The sequence below is a fragment of the Hoplias malabaricus genome, chromosome 1 (genome assembly GCF_029633855.1).
Source record: "Hoplias malabaricus isolate fHopMal1 chromosome 1, fHopMal1.hap1, whole genome shotgun sequence".
Lineage (NCBI taxonomy): Eukaryota > Metazoa > Chordata > Actinopteri > Characiformes > Erythrinidae > Hoplias > Hoplias malabaricus.
In genome coordinates, this window is record NC_089800.1 from 17,971,953 (window position 1) to 17,992,641 (window position 20,689).

Here is a 20,689-nt window from a genome sequence, read left to right on the forward strand (position 1 = left end):
CCTCCCTTTTCCGTCTCTCACTGCCTGCCTTCATCACTCTTCCAATTATTGTATCCTTCTCTCAACCTGGTCCTTGATTAAAAAAATGATTATGAGCTGCCACATGGGAATTATTCTTAATCTCTCATTCTTAATTTTCTTAAGTCAGCTTAATCCTTCTCCACTCCCCCGTCCCCACCCTGGAAAATCTTATCTAAACACTGACTATGTGGAGCACACTCCCCTGGAACTTTCATAGTGACCCAGCAGCAGCTTTTTTTTTTTTTTTTATCCACACTGTCTGCAGGTCATAACAGAGCTTACGCAGCCTCTGCATTCTCTGTGCTGAACACAAGTGTCCCTCTGCATGTCTGCACCTTAGTATTTAGTAGGGGCTGACACGTGTATATTAGCCTGTCAAATGCAATCATCAGAACACATGAACAGATTCACAGAGATATCTTGATTTGAGGAGATTGCTAACATTTGTACCACATCTCAAACATATGTAATTATTGACTTTGCAGTTTATTTTTTTTTTGTCTTTGATAACTAATCTAGGTCACTTGTAAAAGTGTGAAGAGATCAAAGGAATAAATTACAATTACGTGAACGTAAGACGATCTACTTTTTTTGTTCAGGGCTCACACTGTGGCAGGGGCTCTTTTGTATTGATCAACTTTCATGTCTTTAGAAGAGGGAAAAAAAACAGTACAAACTCAGGAACCACATGCCCGGTAGGAGTAATTAAAGCTATCTGATGAGGGAGTTTAGAAGTTGAAAGGGATGATTGTAATTGATCCTGATTCAATCCTATTACAGCTTTTTATAGTTAAGGCTTTATAGAAGCCATACTCTTTACTGAGGCTTTATTTTATCACATCCTTTTGTGTAGGGTGCCCTACACTGTTTTCTCTCAGCTGTGTTTTAATTTAATTTAATAAAGAATAAATCTTTTTCTCCTCCTTACTTCTGTCTTCCTCTCTCACTACCACCACACTCCCCCACCTTCTCCTTCTCTCTCTCGCCCTCTCTCTCTCTGTATCTCTCTCCCTGCAGTAAATAATGAGCTACAGGCAGAGCTGCGTCTCGCGAGTGGTCAGCTAATGGGTGATGACCTGTCCGTCCTCTCTGCTGGGGAGCTGTCGCCTTGCATCAGCGACCCGCTGCTGAAGCTCTTCCAGTGTGCGGTGTGCAACAAATTCACCTCGGACAGCCTGGAGGCCCTGAGCGGCCACGTGGCGGCCGAGCGCCTGCTGCCGGAGGACGAGTGGAGGGCCGTGATGGGTGACGTTTACCAGTGCAAGCTGTGCAACTACAACACTCAGCTCAAAGCCAACTTCCAGCTTCACTGCAAGACTGACAAACACATGCAGAAGTACCAGCTGGTGGCCCACATCAAGGAAGGGGGCAAGGCCAACCAGTGGCGCCTCAAATGCATCGCCATCGGCAACCCCGTGCACCTGAAGTGCAACGCCTGCGACTACTACAGCAACAGTGTGGAGAAGCTGCGGCTGCACACCACCAATCAGAGGCATGAGGCAGCGCTCAAACTCTACAAGGTCAGGGCCTTTTCCTCCCCTCTGTCTTTCTCATCTGATACTAATCTGTGTGTGTCTGTGTATATACACGTGTGCATGTCAAACCTCCACTATATGGCCTAGACTGATTTGTTTAATGTAAAACAGAGTATGTACATTAGCCTTCTCCATTACGCCCTATAATGTACCCAAGGTAAATGGACAAAGGCTAGTGCAGTGGCCTGAGAAAGAGAGCTGATTCAGTGCCTGTGGTCGAGGGCAGGTAAATACAGGCTATTTGTTTTCCAGCACCTTTGTTTTTATGATGTCAAATGTCATTAGCCGAGCTGTAAATTTGATTTGGCCCTCCACGGTCACCCTTTCCCACTCTCTCTTCTCTCTTTCCTGTAAAGACGCTGCAGGCAGCCTATTTGCATGATGGCTTTCGAAAATCAAACTTAATTGAATTTCTTGTCAGAAATATCAATACTCAGGCTTTGAGGTGGGCTGATATTTGGTATTTGGCTATTTTCTGGATCCCTTACCTCACTGAAAATCTGCTTTGTCACCTCCGTGTAAGAGCTACACTCAGGAGTAAACATCATGTAAGCAGGTGACTAATTGTGGGTTAGTGTAGGTGCAGGCATGGGTGAAAAACCCCTCTGTAGAAGGCTGTACGCGTTTGTAAATAGGTGACAGAGTCATGATTATTTTCAGCATCCTGTTGACTTTGCTGTGTTTTGAAAGGCTGTATGAATCACTCGGATGTCTGAATATTCTCCTGGAGATGTGTAGGTCCATATCTGGCTGCTGTGTTCCAGGCCTGGGGGAGGATAGCTGATATACACAGCACGATGTGGGGAGGGTAGTGGTGGTGGGGGCACGTCTGAGCCTTGGCCACTGTAGTCTCATCCTTCGCTTAAGTGCTTTCGGGTGTTGACTTACTGGCCTGGTGTGATTGCCTGAAACAATAATACTGACATCCTGAAATCATAGACCCACATCACATCCCAGACTCATTAGTGGACTTCTCTGGATAAACTATATTAACTTAATGAGGATCCATTGACCAGCCTCAGTCACTTTTGGCAAAGTGTGCACGTAAGCCAGCCTTGGCTGTATATTTAGAAAAGTTAATTTAGCAACTGACAATGGCTAGACTGCATACGGAATTGGCAGGTCTGTAATCGTAATAATGAAATACGATTTTATTACCCTGACTCAGAGTGAAGGTAGTAACCTCTCTGAGGGGCCTTTTAACAGGCTCAGAAAAAAAAAATGAAATGAAATGTACAAAGAGGCCTTCCAAGAAAATTCATTTAACCATTTTCTTCCTTTTTAAGCCTGCCCTAAAAAGAAAGGGAAAAGTTGGAGGTTGAGCAACTTTATAACATTATTCATGCATTCACACTGCTTTAGTGATGTGGCATTAGTAACTGAACAACAAAGAGCAAATCCTCCAACGAGTGAAGTCAGCGTGAGCCAAATGAAGGCCCGAAAAGAATCGCATGTGGAATTTTGAGGCCTGGCATTAAAGACCCTGTCCATGGGAATGTTTTGAAATCCTTAGCAGTTTAAAACTTTTTTTCCTTCCTTTTTTTTTTCTTTTTCTGTTGGGGGGGGGGCGGTTTTGGTGGGACTCAGTTAATTCTCTAAGCAAACAAAAAAGGATTCCATGGCAACAAAGAGCATTTGAGATCATGTTGGAAGACAAGTAGACTGAAGATTAGGAGGTGAGAAAGGCCTAGCTTAGCCATGATCTCAATAGCCTGTGGTTGTTCCTGCATGCAGAGACATGGCTGTGGGTGCAGTTTGTATGGATGAAAGTTTGTTTGTGCACTCGCTGGTCTGAGAGGGTCACTGCTTATTTAGGCTTTTTCAAATTTATTTATTTATTTATTTATTTGATTGGCATTAAATTCATCCAGATGTTGAGATCAGCCTCCCGGTCTGCCAGGGAAACAGCCTCCATTTGTCTGCCCAGTTTATAGTTAAATGGAAATGTAGTCTTAGGTTTGTACTAAAATGTAATTTAATAATTAGAGGTAGGGCACCAATGACGGTCTGTGCCTGGTGGAAGCACATTACAGGTCTGTAATACTGTTTTTACCCACTGATGCTCAGTGAAAATAGCAGGTGGCTGTAGTGCAGATATGTGGAATTAAAATGCTGGCATTCTATTTGGGTTCATGTGTCAGTAAATCCAGCAGCGAGCATGACAAAGGCCACTCTTTCTTTGACATTTGAAAGTAAGTAGCTTAATCCTTACGGAAACAATGAAGCGACTTTATCAAAGCTTTATTTTTGCCATGCTAATCAGAGATATGCCTCAGTATATCAGCAGCTCTTTGTTTTTTGTTTTCTGAGAAGCATTAATTAAACAGATTTTAAACAGAATTTTTTTTGAGCGCATTGTCCGTTCTGACAAGGACAGGGCGAAGGGTTCGTCCTTCACTCCTGCTGGTTTCATCTCTTCCCACCCCTAACATTTTACGCTAGGAGGGGAAATCTGTTTTACAGATGCAGCTATTTAATGTGTTTGGCAGGGATCAGACTACTACACTCATAGGCATATGGTAGTAAAGTCAGAAAAAAAAGAAAGAAAAGACAGATTTCTTTATTTGACCAGAAAAACACCTCTTCTTTTATGTTTAAAGGTGAAAGGCCCATGGGATTGGGTAGTTTGGCCAGGCACACAAAAGAACAAAGTGTTGATGACCTTTCCATATGGCCCTGGAGTAGAGAATATCTTTATGGCTGAAACATGATTGAAGACACAAACAAAACGCATATTCAGTATTTTATTACTGCTTTGTATCTTCAGACTTTTTCTGTTGGGAATTTGCTTCGTGGGATTCTTAAAAGGGAAAAAAAAACAAATTACATTAGCAGTGGAAGCAGTTTCTCAGTTCCTTCTTCTGCGAGTGCACAGCAGGTAAATGCACAGCATTCCATGTCTGTAGAACTGAAGGCATTGGATTCTCTGAGGCTGTGGGAAAGCACATAGTGTTCACTGCTGTAGAGCAAGGGTTTCTTTTTTTTCTTAACACAAAGGAACCCATCTATTAAAAATAGATGTAATGTCGCATGCCCAAAATTGGCCTCAGTTACAGTTTGGGTTTAGCTTATAATAGTGATATATAGTCGTAATATAATTATTAATAATAAACACTCAAACAAATGCAGATGTGGGACGGTGTAAATCTGTCAAGGCCATTCAAAGGCAGCGTAACGCTCGGTTAGGAAATGGCAGGAAATATGTGTTGCTCCAAAGAGAGGATTTGCGCTGGGCATTTGGGTCATTTAAAGCCAAGAATGTTCATGGTCAGTGTGTTAGAAAAGCCTGAGTGGAGAAAGTCAAATACCAAACCACACCTGTTCATCAGCTGGTCCTCTTACATGCTCTTCTCTCTCTCTGCCTATTTACTCTCGCTCTTTCTCCAGGGGACGTTATATGGATTAATTAATCTTGGATTATATTTCTGATATTAAGTTAAATAACTGAAGAATAACTGAAAATCTACGTTATTTGATACGTGTCGTGTATGATGAAAACAACGTAAAATATATTTATATACTTTTTTTTTTTTTTTGCTTTATCCTTCGGGACGTCCAGTGTATATTTCCCCCGTCTGCTAGTCAGAAGCTATGAACTGCTTAATTACAGTACCCAGCCCCCCTGTCCCAGGGCATTTGTCATCAGTCATGCAGAATGCTCTGTCTGTCTGGAGCCCACCACATTATTTCCATATTTGTATTTTCTGTTTCTCTCTCTCTCTCTCTCTCTCTCTCTCTCTCTCTCTCTCTCTCTCTCTCTCACTTTTTCTCCCTACTCTACTCCTCCACATCCTCTCTCTCTCTCTCTCTCTCTCTCTCTCTCTCTCTCCCTCTCTCTCTCTCTCCATCTGAAGCCACAGGGGCCCAGGCACGTATAATGCTCATCTTTCTGGTAGAGGCAGGCAGGGAGATGGAGTAGGGCAGCTTCGTTGGGGCCACTGGCTCTCCACCGCTGGTCCCCGGGGGAGCAGCAGATAGCCCATCTCATTATCCATGATACGGATGGCAACACCATTGGTTGGGTCAGGGAAATGAGAGGGGAAATTAAAAGAGGAGAGAGCCCGTGGAGGAGGGAGGAGGGAGGGAGAGAGGGTGGGAGAAAAGAGAGCGCCATTTCAGATTCATCAAAAGAAAGCCCCCTTTTTTCCCCTCCCATTTTTTTTGCCATTTTTCCCTTTCCTGCACATTTTTTTCACCCTGTAGAGCTGTATATTTCCTCTCCCATTTTCCATTTTTACCCCCAAAATCAAGATGGCTGCCAGTTGATAGGCACGTTATTAAGTCTGTGCAGTTATAGCGCACTCATTACTGAAGGTCAGCCCCACACCCCTCTCATTTGAAAATCAAATGCCCCATATATATGCAGCTCTAATTATTGGACTGTCATTTCACCCGGTGTGATTGCCGAATGGACAGGAGATTGAGTTGAGTGTATTTGCATAAAAAGTCATTGTGCGTAGTCCATAGCGGGCAAAGGGCCCTATTTCAGAGCCTCCCAATATCATAACCGTCCTGCGGTTCACCCTTATAGACCCTTCCATGCAGTAGGGAACCTCCAGTGCTTTAAAAAGCCAGCAATTTGATAACTACATCTTTTTCTGACAGCCTGTCAATAGCAAATTGATATTTTTCTGGTCAGCATGCTCTTACTTGAGATATATTTCTCTATTTCTCGAGCGGTGGATAAATGTAAACTTTCGTAAGTGTAGCATGGCGTTCCACATGTAGGCCTGTTGGTATATTTGCATTGTGCATCACCGCCAACATTCAGTTAATTAAAAGTGAATTATGGAACCCATAAACTGATTGAAGTAGCCAGGATAAGGAAAGTCATCCCTTTACATTCAGTGCCCTTGAAATCCCAGAGGCTACAGAGATTAAATCTCCTCAGTAAAGTGTCACTGTTACAACTAATAGATCCACGAACATTAATTATTATAAATATATTTAGCGAATAATTAAGCTCCACCCTCACCCAAGAGGTAAAAATATAGTGACCACTGGAACACACAGTCAATTATGTGATCACATGTGTAGTCCTAAATAGGGCGCTCACCTTGCACGCCACTTCTGCATGTTTTGCTTGCTGCTTGCATGCGTAAACAGTGTGTGCACTCCCTCTGTCTCCTGCCCGCTGGAGCGGCCAGATTATTCAAATGCTCTCATCTTTCACCTGCATGGGGGGATTACAATGGGAATCTGTCAGGGGAGGGCTGTGCAGAGGGGGAGGGCATAATTAAAGCATAAAGACAGACAAGTGTGGCTGCAAACACAAAGCCAGGGCTTCAGCCAGGCTCTGCTTCTGTTAGTAATCCTCATAGATATTAATAGGAATTTCTCCCATCCTACCTAAACCCCCTCATAAGAGCCCCCCCCCTCCTCCTTTCTGCACCCGAAAGCAGATGGTCATCTCCATGCTCCGAGGGGCTATGGGCTCTGGTCCGGCGGGTGCTGATTGACAACACTAGCCGCTCGGCGCTTAATTGAAGCCCACATCTCCCTCCTCCCTCACCGTGTTTCCGGTGCAGTTTAGAAGGGGGTCGGATGGGAGGGAAACCCTAGTTGAGGATGCTCTGATATTAATAACCAGATGTGATCTGCCTGCTGGCCCGAGGTCAGCTAGGCCGGCCAGGTCAGCCCATTTGTCTGTGTGCAGCCACTGTGAAGGCTATTGAGGCTGACAGGTATGGGAGCAGGGGGAGACAGTGGGTGGAGGGGGGTGGTTACATAGACTTCCACAGCACCAAAAGGGAGCTTCACACTGGCGCGAACAAAGAGTGGCAGAAGTTTGTCATTTTTTTTTCTTCTTTTTCTCTTTTTTTTTTGCCCCCCCACCGCCCGCTTCATTTCTCATGGGATTTGGGACCAGCTTAACAAAGGATGACTCATCAAGCTCTGATAAGGCCAGCCCTGGAAGGAGTAGAATTGCAATAATATGATACTCTTGTTAAAAAAAGCAGACTGGAGGTAATTGGCTTTGTTTTAACTCTCTAGACACAGATCGAGCAAACGTAGGACTCTGCCTGGAAAGCATTATTGGACGATAAATGTATGCCTTGACATCGCCAGTTCCCCAGAGCTCTTTGCCAGGGTTCAGTTTTGACTTTTCTTTCGGCATATGGTCACCTTTTCTTTCCCGGTTGTTTCACTTGAGCCCACATGTCTAACTAGCCCACGTTTTTATTTGTGGAATTTTTCTTCAAAAGATGAAGCCATTATATGGTTGTATGGAACTGAACATGTGTGAAAGTGATTAGATTACGGATCAATATTGATATCGTCTAATAACACCATAGGCCAGAAAACAGCATAGTCTGAGCGGAACAGCATTCTGCAGTGGTGATTTTTGTACACATTAGCATAAACCAAAGCTAGAAAGCATTCCTCAGGTAATTGATTTTAAACATTAGGTGCTCACTGAATAGATGAGTGGTGTGTGATATTCGATTACAGAGCAAAGAACTCATTTAACCTCCTGTTCTTCCCCAGCCAGGATTTCCAACACAATACGATTTACCTCCCTTAGGTTCAGCAGGATTAGACCGCTACTAGTAATCCTTAATGCTTTGAAATAGACCTGATAGAAGTCCCACTCACTTGTTTGGGATTAAACTCATGAGTTTTCAGCACATTTAGTTAAATTAACCCGTTGAATTATCGTTTTTTCATAAGTGTTAGCATTGCTTAAAAGCATTCTGTGGCAGCCAGATGGCCAGCATTTTTTAAAGCCAACATTAATTCACTGCCTTAGTGTTAGAATGAAAATTCTTTTTCGGAATGTGTATTTTTTCCTCTCCTACCGTTCCTAGGCCTCTGTGTAGACATGACTGGCTGACAGAACAGTCCGGCTAAAACTGCTGGAGACTTTTGGTAGTCTGAAGTTCCACTAGCATGTCAGATTATGGAAAAGTTAACCTGATTGGTTTTGATGGCTCTTAGTGCAACCCTCAAACAAGCCACTTTGGCAGGATCTGTTACCTAGCTCATTAAACTTGTAGCAGTAACAGTAAAGGGATGTCCATTCTAATACATTCCTCTGCAACAGTAGAAACTAAATATTACATGTGCCTCCTATTTTTTCATATCCTCAGTAAAGCAGAATCTGCACCTTTGCACAACATGGTTTATTATCTGTTATCCAAATGAGGTGCTCTTTATGCGTTTACAAATGGCTAATAGTAGGAGGTCAATGTATAAGGTGGTATAATGTATAATGCCCTAGTTGTGCACTACGGAGGCACTTAAACACAAGTGTACATCTCCTATCTCAATCCTCACCTTAGTTTAGATGATATATGATGAAATATTGTAGTTGCCGTTTGCAGGTGCTACTGATCATTTGCATAGATATAAAGAAGCATTTGCCAGGAAAATTCTTCTCATTAATTAAAATTCCAGCACTTTTATCTCAGCTCTCATGAAACGCCTTGTGTACTTGGGCTTCACTAGGAAAACATGGTTAATATATCTGTAAAAGAATAGCGGCTTCCACAGTGGCAGACAAAATAGTATTAAATGGAATTTGAGACTGGGATGGAGACTTTCTGCCATTTGCTGGTGAGGAACAAAGGAAAACATTTCAGTAATCTTCAGAGTGGCCAGTGGTATGTTGAGTGGACCCTGGTATGCAGACTACCACTAAACCTTTTCAGAGAAAAAAAACAAAACAATGTCCTCCCTTTATGGGTCATGACTACATAAACTGCGGTCTGAAGCTTCAGCAGTATTGGTTGTATTGGCGTACATTGTCACACTCCATAAATAGACCTGAGTTGTTGGTATGGATTGATTGGGTTTAGGTATGTTTGAAATGTGTTTGTGTGTAGGTGTACACTACCTGTCAAAATCATAGGGAAGTCATATTTATATTTTCTAGGTTAAGGAATGTTTACAGTTTACAGTAAGTTTTGTATTAATCATATTTTTGCATGTATTTTTTTCTTATTAAATACTAAAAAATTACCCCCGACTTTTGGTCAAGCATTCAGTGTCGTCTTCCTCTTTTTTCATTCATTATCTGTAAGCGCTTATCCAATTCAGGGTCGTGGTGGGTCCAGAGCCTACCTGGAATCATTGGGCGCAGGGCAGGGAATACACCCTGGAAGGGGCGCCAGTCCTTCACAGGGCAACACAGACACACACACACCTACGGACACTTTTGAGTCACCAATCAACCTACCAACGTGTGTTTTTGGACTGTGGGAGGAAACCGGAGCACCCGGAGGACACGGGGAGAACACACCAACTCCTCACAGACAGCGGGAATCGAACCCACAACCTCCAGGTCCCTGGAGCTGTGTGACTGCGACACTACCTGCTGCGCCACCGAGCCGCTTGCTTTTTTTTTCTTTATTTTTTATTCATTTTTTTTTGCTTTTGTCTGGGGATTACATAATGGGTGGTCTTTAGATTTTGCACATTAATTTTGTAATTGAAAGCTGAAAAATGTAAATGTTTCCAGACTTACATTAGACAGTGTGTTCGTGTTCATATTTTCTTGTCTTTAATGTCAATTGCAGTGTATAGCTTGGTTCTTAACATGCTTGGTACTTAGGTGTGTGTGTGTGTGTGTGTGTGTGTGTGTGTGTGTCCACATCGGTCTGTGTGCTTTGTTGCTATTTGCCTGGGCCCTCTTGAGAAAGCAAAGGTTAAAAGCGTCTCCTGTAGCTTCTCGTAAAGAATATGCAAAGCTCTGCCTAAGAGGTGCTTTCATTGAGGACTGAGAGGAGTAGAGGAGGAGAAACGGCTCTTTAAACGTGGTCCCCCTCTGCATCCTGATGCCGTACTTCCCTCCCTCCCTCCATCTTTCCCTCCTCTAATGGATGCAAATCAGGGACCCACCTCCACGTTGTCAGAGGGGAAAAGGCAGATGGGACATGAAAGGCTTCAGTGTTTAAAAGCATGAATAGGGAGAAGTACCAGGCCTGGGCCGGGGCTTGCCTCACAACCTTATCAGATATGTGAGGTGGGAGATTGCCTCATCTTTAATGCGGCTTCTTGTGAAGGAGAGATGTGGGCCAGGAGACCATGCATCATCGTTAGAGGAGGATAACCCAAGCCGTTACTGTCCAGATGAGGGCTGTAATTCTCTGACCTCATAAAGATTTGATTACGATTCTTTGGGAAATAATTCAGTGCATCCTGGAATCTCTGCTTTTTTCATGGTTTGATGCACAAATAACATCTTTTTTCATCTACTGCCAATACCTGAGCCCCAAGTATTTATAGATAGAAGTATTAATACTAACTGAGAAGCTAACTACTCAGTAAGTTCCAGTGAATCTTGAAAATATGAAAATAGAACATTTCATACTACATTCGTAGTAAATTCATTTTGCCGTATATTTAGTGACTTGAAAAGTGTTACCCGAACTGATTATCACGAAAGTGCAAATGGTAAACAAATGAAACATGCTCTCAAGGAATTATCTTTTCGCATAGCAAAAGAAATTAATTCACTCATTCATTTATTATCTGTAACCGCGTATCCAGTTCAGGCGGTGGGTCCAAAGCCTACCTGGAATCATTGGACGCAAGGCGGGAATACACCCTGGAGGGGGCGCCAGTCCTTCACAGGGCAACACACACACACACACTCACACATTCACTCACACCTACGGACACTTTTGAGTCCCCAATCCACTCACCTATGTGTGTTTTTGGACCGTGGGAGGAAACCGGAACACCCAGAGGAAACCCACGCAGACACAGGGCGAACACAGCACACTCCTCACAGACAGTCACCCGGAGGAAACCCACGTAGACACAGGGAGAACACACCACACTTCTCACAGTCACCTGGAGGAAATCCACGCAGACACAGGGAGAACACACCACACTCCTCACAGACAGTCACCCGGAGGAAACCCACGCAGACACAGGGAGAACACACCACACTCCTCACAGACAGTCACCCGGAGCGTCCCTGGAGCTGTGTGACTGCGACACTACCTGCTGCCACCATGAATAGAAATAGAACTTAACATTTCTTTTTTTTATCCTTTTGAAAGAAGGAAATTTGTAGAATTCCGATGCAAACAGTGAGATTGTTCAGTACAGTCCTGCCCTACTGTAAGGATGTAGCACTCTTCCTCACTGCTCGTGTCACTCTGAGGTAGTATGTCAGAACAAGTCTTGGAATGATGAGTTTTCAGCTTGTGGACCTTCAGTTATAAACAGTGTAACTGTGTGATCACAGCCTTCAAGTTCAGCTGTATTGATGATCTTCAGTGTAAGTTACTATAGCGTCTAGCTGAAAGTTCCCATCACAGATGAGAAGCTATGGCCTCAGTGCTTTTTACTGAGCAGCTTTTGTGAGATGTGTGACGTGAAGCACTATTATTGGTGAGAATAAACAAATTCTCCAGCTTTACCATGTCTACATTGCACCTTATTTTTTCATTGCCATTGCATTATGAGTTTATAGATGCTGAGTGCACAGCTCTGGTCAACCAGCAGCTAGTGTGAAACGTCCTTGTTTCTGTTCACACCACAAAGAATGAATGAGCATAGCCATGAAAGAGGCGAGCTGGCCAAACATTTTGCCCTTTCTGAGCGATTTGCACAGAGCTAGATGAGGAAGTCAAGTCCATGCTGATCTGGCTGAACTTGTAAAAAAAAAAAAAAAAATCTCAGATAAATTAAATCATGGAAAGAAGAGGCTGAAGTGCAGAGGCGCTAGAGCCTCTGGACTTCTTCACTTCCTGTTGAAGACAAGCAAAGCTTTTAAGGGTAATGGTGAGGTCAGTGGATTTAATGGGAAATAAGTGTCCAGGCGACAGATTTTAAATCACCATAATATAAATACACCTCCATTTTCATTGGGAGTTTGCTTTCTTTTAAGGCAATTTGAAGAGAGGACGAGCACTCGTGTCTGTCTTTGCGGTGGGAAGGATTAGCAGAGTGAAGATTAAGCACTACTTCTTAATCTTCCGTATCAACTATTGAGGCGAGAGGTGATATGCAGATGTAATTCCCGGCACTCCTGCTTACACGTCTAAGCCTGGTTATTCCTCACGGAAAGGCTAGAGTTTCATCTTTGTGGCAAATCAACAGCAGGGGGATTCCATTACATTGTTCTTGGCTGTGAATTAGAATTTTAGAATATGGGGTCGAATTTGCATTTTAGAAATAATGCATAGATAACGGAAACCTGCTCTACAACACATACGAACTGTACCAGCACCTTCAACTACCATCAGTGAGAAAAGATCTTTTTTTTTTTGATGTTCAGACCCTTCGTTTTCTTAAAGGTAAGGCCAGTCTAGCCCAGGCCTTTTGACCTGAGTGTGTTCAGCGTTCAGCAGACAGTCCTCTCTCAGTCAGTGGGCCATTGGAGCAAGCATGTGACCAGAGAATGCCACCGCATGCCAGTCCCTTAGTGTCCACACAGAGGAGGCCAGTGTGTGACTGCAGCAATACTGACTCACTGTATTTGGTGAGATGCCTACTATTAGACTGCGACAATATATCACTTGTTAATCACTATTATAATACTGACTTTACGTAGCTATAGCCTTTACATTGCCCCCATTTGTTTTTTTATTGTGCCATATTTATCCCTGCCTCATTGCCACTATCTTAATGATACAGACCAGATCAACAGCATTAGCTCCCTGTGAAAATATTTCTCTCTGTCTCCCTCCCTGTTCTGTTACTGAGGGTGAGGTATGTGTGAAGTTGCTGGATGGTTTGTTCCCAAAGCTCAAATCTGTATTTACTTTAGGAGTGAGGGAGGGAGAATTGGTGCTAACAGCGATCAATGAAATATTGCCCTACAGATCAATCCCGTTTTAAAATGGTTAAAAAAGACGTTCTTTATGGTCTGGTCCTTAGGCTGCTACGCACACATCTGCACATATATGCACTGAGCAGGGGTCTTGTATATGTTGTATATGATGCATATGTGAGAGGTAAATAACAGCTGTGTAATCCCTAATTAGATTGTTTGGGTCATTCCTTTCCATACAGTGTTTGCAGTGTTGACTTCAAAGGAACTGACATGATTTAATCAATGAGATGCAGTTTAAACCTAATTTTACTATACTGGTTAAATAAATAGATGCATATAAACTCGTGTCTGTATCAGGCTCTGATTACTATAAGAGATTAGTATATGCATTATCATGACACAAATGACCAGCGGAGTATTTAGAAAGGACATTTTAATTGATTTTTAATAACTGAGCGGCCAAATTTAATCAAGCTATCATAACAGACCTCTTCTGAAGACACTTTTCCACTCCGTTTCTTTACATCACTGTTCTGGATTGGTCTTGGCTCACTGCAGCCTTCATAGATCCAAACCTGGGCTACTTATATGAGAGCAGTTATGGGAAATAACAGGCTATGCATGGATATTTGCGGTAGTTACAGGCTAGTTTTCTTCTGGACAGACCCTTGGGTGTGTCCTGCTTCTCCTTCAAGGCTCCTCTGCCTATTAGCCACCTCTAGGGGAACGAGAGCACCACAGAAAGACTCATTGTGCTAATTCGCTTACTCCTTTTGGCCTCCATTTGTAAGGATGATTATTATTGTTACATGACCTAAGCAGCTAACCAGTACGGCTCTGCCTTGGCCACGTCCCCCTAGCCACAATTACATGTGACGTCCCGGACGGATTTGGAGAAGGGGAGAAAAAAAATAAATAAATAGTGGAGGCAATTTGGAGCTCTTTTATACATTCCTTCAGATTTGTAGAGGCAGGAGAGAGCAGGGGCAGAAAGAAGACGCTTTTTCAGGCTCATTGTCCGCTTTCAGTGGAGAAGACAGTGGCCTTGTGAAAGAGCCTGAAATGGAATGCAGGGGGCATACCTCTCACGGAAGAATTTCGGTCAGGTTGCCAACTTCCACAGTACCCATGATATAGCATTTCATTTATTTCTCCGGGCGCTTACTGGTAACATGTGTTTGTGGGGTGTCAGTATTGATGGAATTGTATACCTGGCTGGCCTCCAAGTGAAGCTGGTATGTGTTTAAAATGCTTTGAGGAACAAAACAAGCTTTTGTTGCTTGTCTGCTTTTTTTTTTTCTGACTCGCGGGGGCCGTAGAGCTACACCGGAAACTGCTGTCGTTCTGAAAGCATTCGAACAAGGCATCTTTGGAAAGGGGGGAAAAAAGGGCAACAGGAAAAAAAAATAAAAAATATGCTGATGCATATACATACAGATACACCATGTTATTAAGAAATAGTTGCGGTGGTACGTGGTTCCAGAGCAATTATGCCACAGCTTATTTTAGGTATGTATTCATTAGTTGGCTCTTTTTTATGGTTAATGACAGGAAAAAGGCATGTTTGCACAGAATGCCCTAATTTGTCTTTGGTTAGGGATGAAATGATTCTCTCTTTTCCTTCATTTTTCTGGTGGTGAGATTCAAGCGAATGGCCCCCTTCACCTCCTTGTGAGCACAGCTAATGAGTCTGGTTTTGTCACTGCTGGCGTTACAACCAAACTCCTACTGCCATCAGCAGACAAGGCAGACGTGAGGGTGAGAGGAGCTGTTTTGTAATCATTGAAGTCAGCATAAATAAATAAGTCCCCTTGTCAGGTTGCAGAAGGGGAGGGGGAAAAAAAAACAAAAAAAAAACATGCTCCATGGGAATTGGGGTTTGGTTTTGACAGGTGAAGAGGGGTCCCCCGTGCCTTGATTTGCATTGTTTTGGCAGCCTGGCACTATGTGGAGTTTCCCTTTGAGCCGTCAATCGGATGCCTGATTAGGCCCTGAGAGTGCAAGGGGGAGAGGGGCGCACCCCCTTGGACCACCCGCCCTGGGACCCCCAGCGTCTGTGGCACGGGCAGGGCATAGCACGCTGGCATGCTGAAGGGTGCCCAGAGACGAGGCGTTAGCTAAAATGATTGGTCCCCATGGGGTTGCCACTCTTGGTTGTTTGCCAAATGTTAATCCGGAACAATTATCCATCAAAGACACGAGTGCTCCCCCATATTGTCGTTGATGGGCCTTTTTGCCACCCACAACAACAACACTTGGACTGATTTCAGAGTTCCGCTTATTCCCTAAGTGCTTGACAGAGGCTTTGAAAGATTTATCGGCTGCCTTTTGTTATTTCTTTTTTTGTTTTTCTGGCGCACCTCTTCGACAAGGTTTCGGGTGTGGAGACGCTGAATTCTTTTATAAATGGGGCTCCTCTCCCTTGGCAGTAGTTTTTTTAGACATTTAGGGGAGCGCACTGGAGTTGGGGAGGGGGTGTAGAATATGTTACACAATGCCACAAACATTTAGATTTCTGCAGGCTGCATATAACCGTTCCCTGAGTCTGGAATGACTGAAAATGGTAAGTTTAAACCTCATAAATCAGAAATCCTTGGACTTGAGGTTCAGAACACCTCGGGTAGATGCCAAAGGGGTCTATAAAAGGGAAAAAGAAAAACACTGTGTTTCAATATAGGCCTTGAACAAACAACCAAGAATTTGCTGATTGAGAATATATTAATGTTTTCTAAAATTGTAGACAGTTTGTTTCTGTCTAATACTTAAACCGTTTGACAAGTCCGTTTGTATTGTATTTTATTAGGACCATGAAAAAGGATACTCAGCAATAACTGTGATCCAGAATAATTTAGGAACTGCGGTCAGCTCCATTCACATGCAACGCAAATCTACTCCACGTTAGCCAATCACAGAGGCTGTGAATGGAGTCAAATTCAGCAGGAGCTCAAATAAGGCTTTGTGAGGACGTGAGCATACCTTTCACAATAACTGGCCAGCGTGGGCCGAAGCAAGTTTTTTATTTATTCTTTTCCCCCTTCTTTTAATCAGCAATAGTTATTCATCGTAATATGGTTTGGTCATCATCAGAGAACAAATCATATTGTTATTTTTCTCAGAAACCCGTCTTAATAGTGCCAAGCTGGAACGTTCCATGTGCTGTTGCACTAACTTTATAAGTATTGAAAATCAGTTCATGATTCAGTGGTTGTCCAGACATCTGGTTCTGAGAAAAGAACGAGAGAGGGGCTTAAATATTGTTATAAATAATGTTTCATGGGAGCAGATAATAGAGCAGAAACTCTGTATGTATAAGACTCTTCTTTAATTGCAGAACAGAACAATAACTCTGGACTCTCCAGGCAATGGCACTTGGTGTTAGGAGCAGAAGTGTAGCTGATGGGTGGACTCAGTAGAGTCCTTTTTGAAAGCTTTATGTTCTGGGCTGGACTCTGTTTAGAGTCTGTGGACCGCAGGGAGGCAGGCCGTAGCAGTAACCTCGCAATGTCTGGGGAGGCCCTCCCTTTAGAAAGAAACAAAGATAGCCGTAATTAATGACCCTGAATCCGTGCCAAAAAAGCTTTCTTCTGACAACTCCAACTTAATTAAAACGTAAGACGTTTCAATGACCACGGAGGCACCCCGTATGGAGAGCGGTTCTGCAGGCTCGTGAGAAAATTTCTGCATAGTTTCCAAAAGAAAAAGTAAATAAATAAAATAAAAAAAGGGGGGGGGGGACAAAAAAACGAGAAAGAGGAGAGAAGAGATATGTGTTGCCACTGGTGCCATGACTCTAATCCCTGACAGTCAAAGAATCTATTTAGTCAAAGGCTTTTCTTTTAGTCAGCTCACACCTGCAGGCTGGCTGGCACTTCCTCCAGGGCTCTGAGAAGGCCCGTTTTGTGTTCCAGCGGAAGATCAGATAATGGAGGCCTCGCTCTCGCTTTTGTTTTTGTGCATTGTTCATTAGCCTGTGAGTACTGTAGGCACACTTGATATGCTTGGCTTGCCTGGGGAATGGCAATGGGGGATGGGCTTTTGTTAGGAGGGGGGATCTGAGAGAGAGAGAGAGAGAGAGAGAGAGAGAGAGAGAGAGTGTATGTTGCTTTTCATGAGTTCTCAGGACAAAAATACATTTTTAAAACATGTTGTGGTATACGTTTAAAGGACATACAACATGAATCTGACAAGTCTGTTTCTCTTTTTTTAAATCAAGATACGCATTTCATATTTTAATAAAAGCTAAAAGCATTTAGGGATGGACATATTCTATAGAGGTATTTACATGTTTAATACATACGGAGTATGTATTAAGTAAGCATACATATATGTAATTCATTTATAACATGTCCTGACACTGTATAAGAAAACAAAAGTGTGTGTGTGTGTCGGTGGGTGGCAGGGTTGCCAGCCTGAGTGAAAGCCTTGCATGGTGCAACTCTGCACAATTTTAATGCTAAACTTTAGCCCAAATTAAAGCACACAATTGGCAGTCTGTTCTGAATGCAGGACCCCCGCAGCTCGCCACACATCAGGACTGCGAAGAACAATGCGCAAAGCTGGACAGTTCGGATTTTGCGCACAAAGCTGTGGTTTAAATACTCCTCCGTTTCTCTCCAGCCTCTCCCCCTCTGTGCTTAGCCTTCTATTTGAGCCCCTTGTCTGAATTAACAAGCTTAGGAAGTCCCACTAGCTACCTGTGTGTGTCTGTGTGTGTGCCTCTCTCTCTCTCTCTCTCTCTCTTCCACCCCTTAAAGAGGAGAACCCCATTTGTGTAGTGCGAGTGGGTGCATGAGGAGGGAGGCTGTTCAGTTTATTCTAACCAGCTGACCCACTGGACGCCATAATGGAGAGAGAAATGAGGCGCTGAACTGCTCTCTAATAGCTGTAAACAGTGGCTGAATTAGCATGAGAAAGTGGCACAGGATTTCCTCTTAGCTTTTATGAAACCCAAGTGCACATTGTTGGTTTGTGTTTGTGTGCATTTATTTGAGCATGTGTGCGTTACTCACCACTGTAAGTCCAGTTTTTGAACATCAGCAATATGGTGGTGACCAAGGTCCTGTGGGTTAGTGTACACAAACACACACACACACACACATACACATAGAGTGGGGCCTGGGGGAGCAGAGGCCTTTGTGCAGGGGGAAAAGAGAGAGAGAGAGAGACAGAGAGGCCCACTGGGGTTTTATCCATTCCCTAATACATCACTAGCCTTCCTCACCCAATGCCTTACATATACAATGGCTAATGTTTATGCAGACTAAATCAACCTGTTTATTTGTGTATAAAGGTGGCCTTTAATTTCATTTTAAAATGAAGGTTCTACCATGGTTCTTGGTTGGGATGTGGGAATGTTTTTAGATTCAGCGGTTCTTTACATTTTAAAAATGTTCCCCGCACACACAAACATCGTATTTGCAAAAATGCACTGTTAACAAACCATCTGCAGTATAGTAACATCTTAATCTTACTCGTATGCATTAATATTTGCTTCATAATACCAGCATCAGGGAGATTTGACTGATATTCCAACCTAATATTGGATGTATTTAATGTGTCCATCTGCACTCACATGTGTATATGAGAAATACTGGGTATTGATATGGGTCTAACCTGTACATAATAATAATAACAATAAATCATATAGATCTCTTTCCATACATGTAGAAGTTTGGGGGGCTTTACATGAAGTAAAAAAAAAACAAAAAAACAGTATTTAAACATGAAACCTTACATCCCAATATAGCTCAGTAATATAAGATAATGTTCAATACAAAAGTATTTAATTAAATGCTAGATTATTTTTCATATTTCTTAAAAGAAAGAACTGTGTTGCATTTGACTGTTTATTTACACAGTGAAAAGAGTTCTATAGTTTAGAAGCATAATAACAGAAAGAGGTCTCTACAGGTTTCCAATATTATACTGAAGCTGTGTGCAGAAGACCACAATCTACAGATCTACAGCTCTAAGGTTGAACACTGGAATATAAACAGAGGCTGTATTCTTGAAATTCTTTCACAATGGGAGTTATATGGACGCTCGCTTTTGTTTGTTTTAGGATCCAAGCTGCTATATTTTGTATGCATTGTAAAGAATGTACAGTTTTCTTACAAAGACCTGTTAAGAGGGCATTATGGTAATCAAGCCTGCTAGTAACAGTGTCTCTGCATTGTTCTGGGACAGAGAAGGCCTTATATTTTAAGACATCTTTCTGGTTAATGATCTTTATAGATATAAAAAAAAGACAGTTCTATGCTATTTCTTTCAACAAAATTATTGATTTTTTTTTTACTTTAACTGTGGAGGTCTTTATACAATAGAATAGTTCACAAGCAGGCTCTGTCTCTTTCATCCTGCGTGGAGGAGGTAGGCCTGCAGTAGTTTTATAGGCTTGCTCTGTAGATTTGTTTTCCTCTCTTTATCTCGGCTCAGGTAGTAAATTACCCCCACCAGATCCCATCTCCTTTCATCCCCCTTATCCCTTGCCTAAAGTTGCACAGGCCAGACTTAAAGTTAAGCTGAACTTTTTTGTCATGGTGAATTTCTAGTGTCCTGGATTATGTGATACCAGTCAGAGACATGTTAGCTCCCCGTTTTCACTTGGTTCTCTCTCAGTTTGTCTGTCTTTGCTCATCATGTATCACCCACTGAAGTACAAGGCTTTTGACAATCTCTCTTTGTTATCAGTATTTATGTTTGGGACCAAGCTGGAAGGAATGCATTTCATGTCAGGGGAATTTTTTTTTTAAAGGAAAGAGGAAGTATCTGGTTCATGTTGGTGCTCTCCTTGGCCAGAAAGACGAAAAACTAGCTGTAATTCCACATGAAGCATATTGGCTAATGACTTTTTCCCATCTGTTGTTTTTTCCTCTCCCCATCTGTCCCCCCCAACCCACTGCAGCATTTGCAGAAGCAGGAAAGTGCCTGTAGCTCGGACTCCTGCTCCTACCACTGTGCTCTCTGCGATTACTCCAGCAAGGCCAAGCTGAGCCTGGTGCAGCACCTGCGCTCACTGAAGCACCAGCAGAACGAGGGTCTGCGCAAGCTGCAGCTGCATCAGCAAGGCCTGTCACCCGAGGAGGACAACCTGGCCGACGTGTTCTTCGTCAGGGATTGTCCTTTGGCTGAGACTGGTGAGTACCCTTTTCTTTTTTTAAATGCAAAGCACCTCCAGGTCCTGTCCACTCATTCATTCACTCTCATGTTTAGCAGGCTGACAACTCTCCACCAGGGGGCAGATATTTATACACCTTATGAACATGGTTTTGTATTGCTTTTTAGGTCAAATACATTATCGTTATTGGTCAGCAGATGTGAGAAAGTTGAAAAAATTGAAGTCACTGCAGTAGAATAGCCGTACTTCAGCTTGATTTAGAGATGACCACAGGAAAAAGCATAA

At 42.9% G+C, this 20,689-nt stretch overlaps 1 protein-coding gene across 3 annotated transcripts in view; it reads left to right on the plus strand.

Annotated features, from left to right (window-relative positions):
* Positions 1-20,689, plus strand: part of zfhx4 (zinc finger homeobox 4) — an 83,402-nt gene that overhangs the window by 20,266 nt on the left and 42,447 nt on the right. For all 3 annotated transcript variants that reach the window (XM_066662575.1, XM_066662618.1, XM_066662584.1), the window contains exons 3-4: positions 1,039-1,541; positions 20,192-20,423. In XM_066662575.1, the coding sequence (XP_066518672.1) occupies positions 1,039-1,541; positions 20,192-20,423 (735 nt within the window). The remainder of the gene's footprint in view (positions 1-1,038; positions 1,542-20,191; positions 20,424-20,689) is intronic.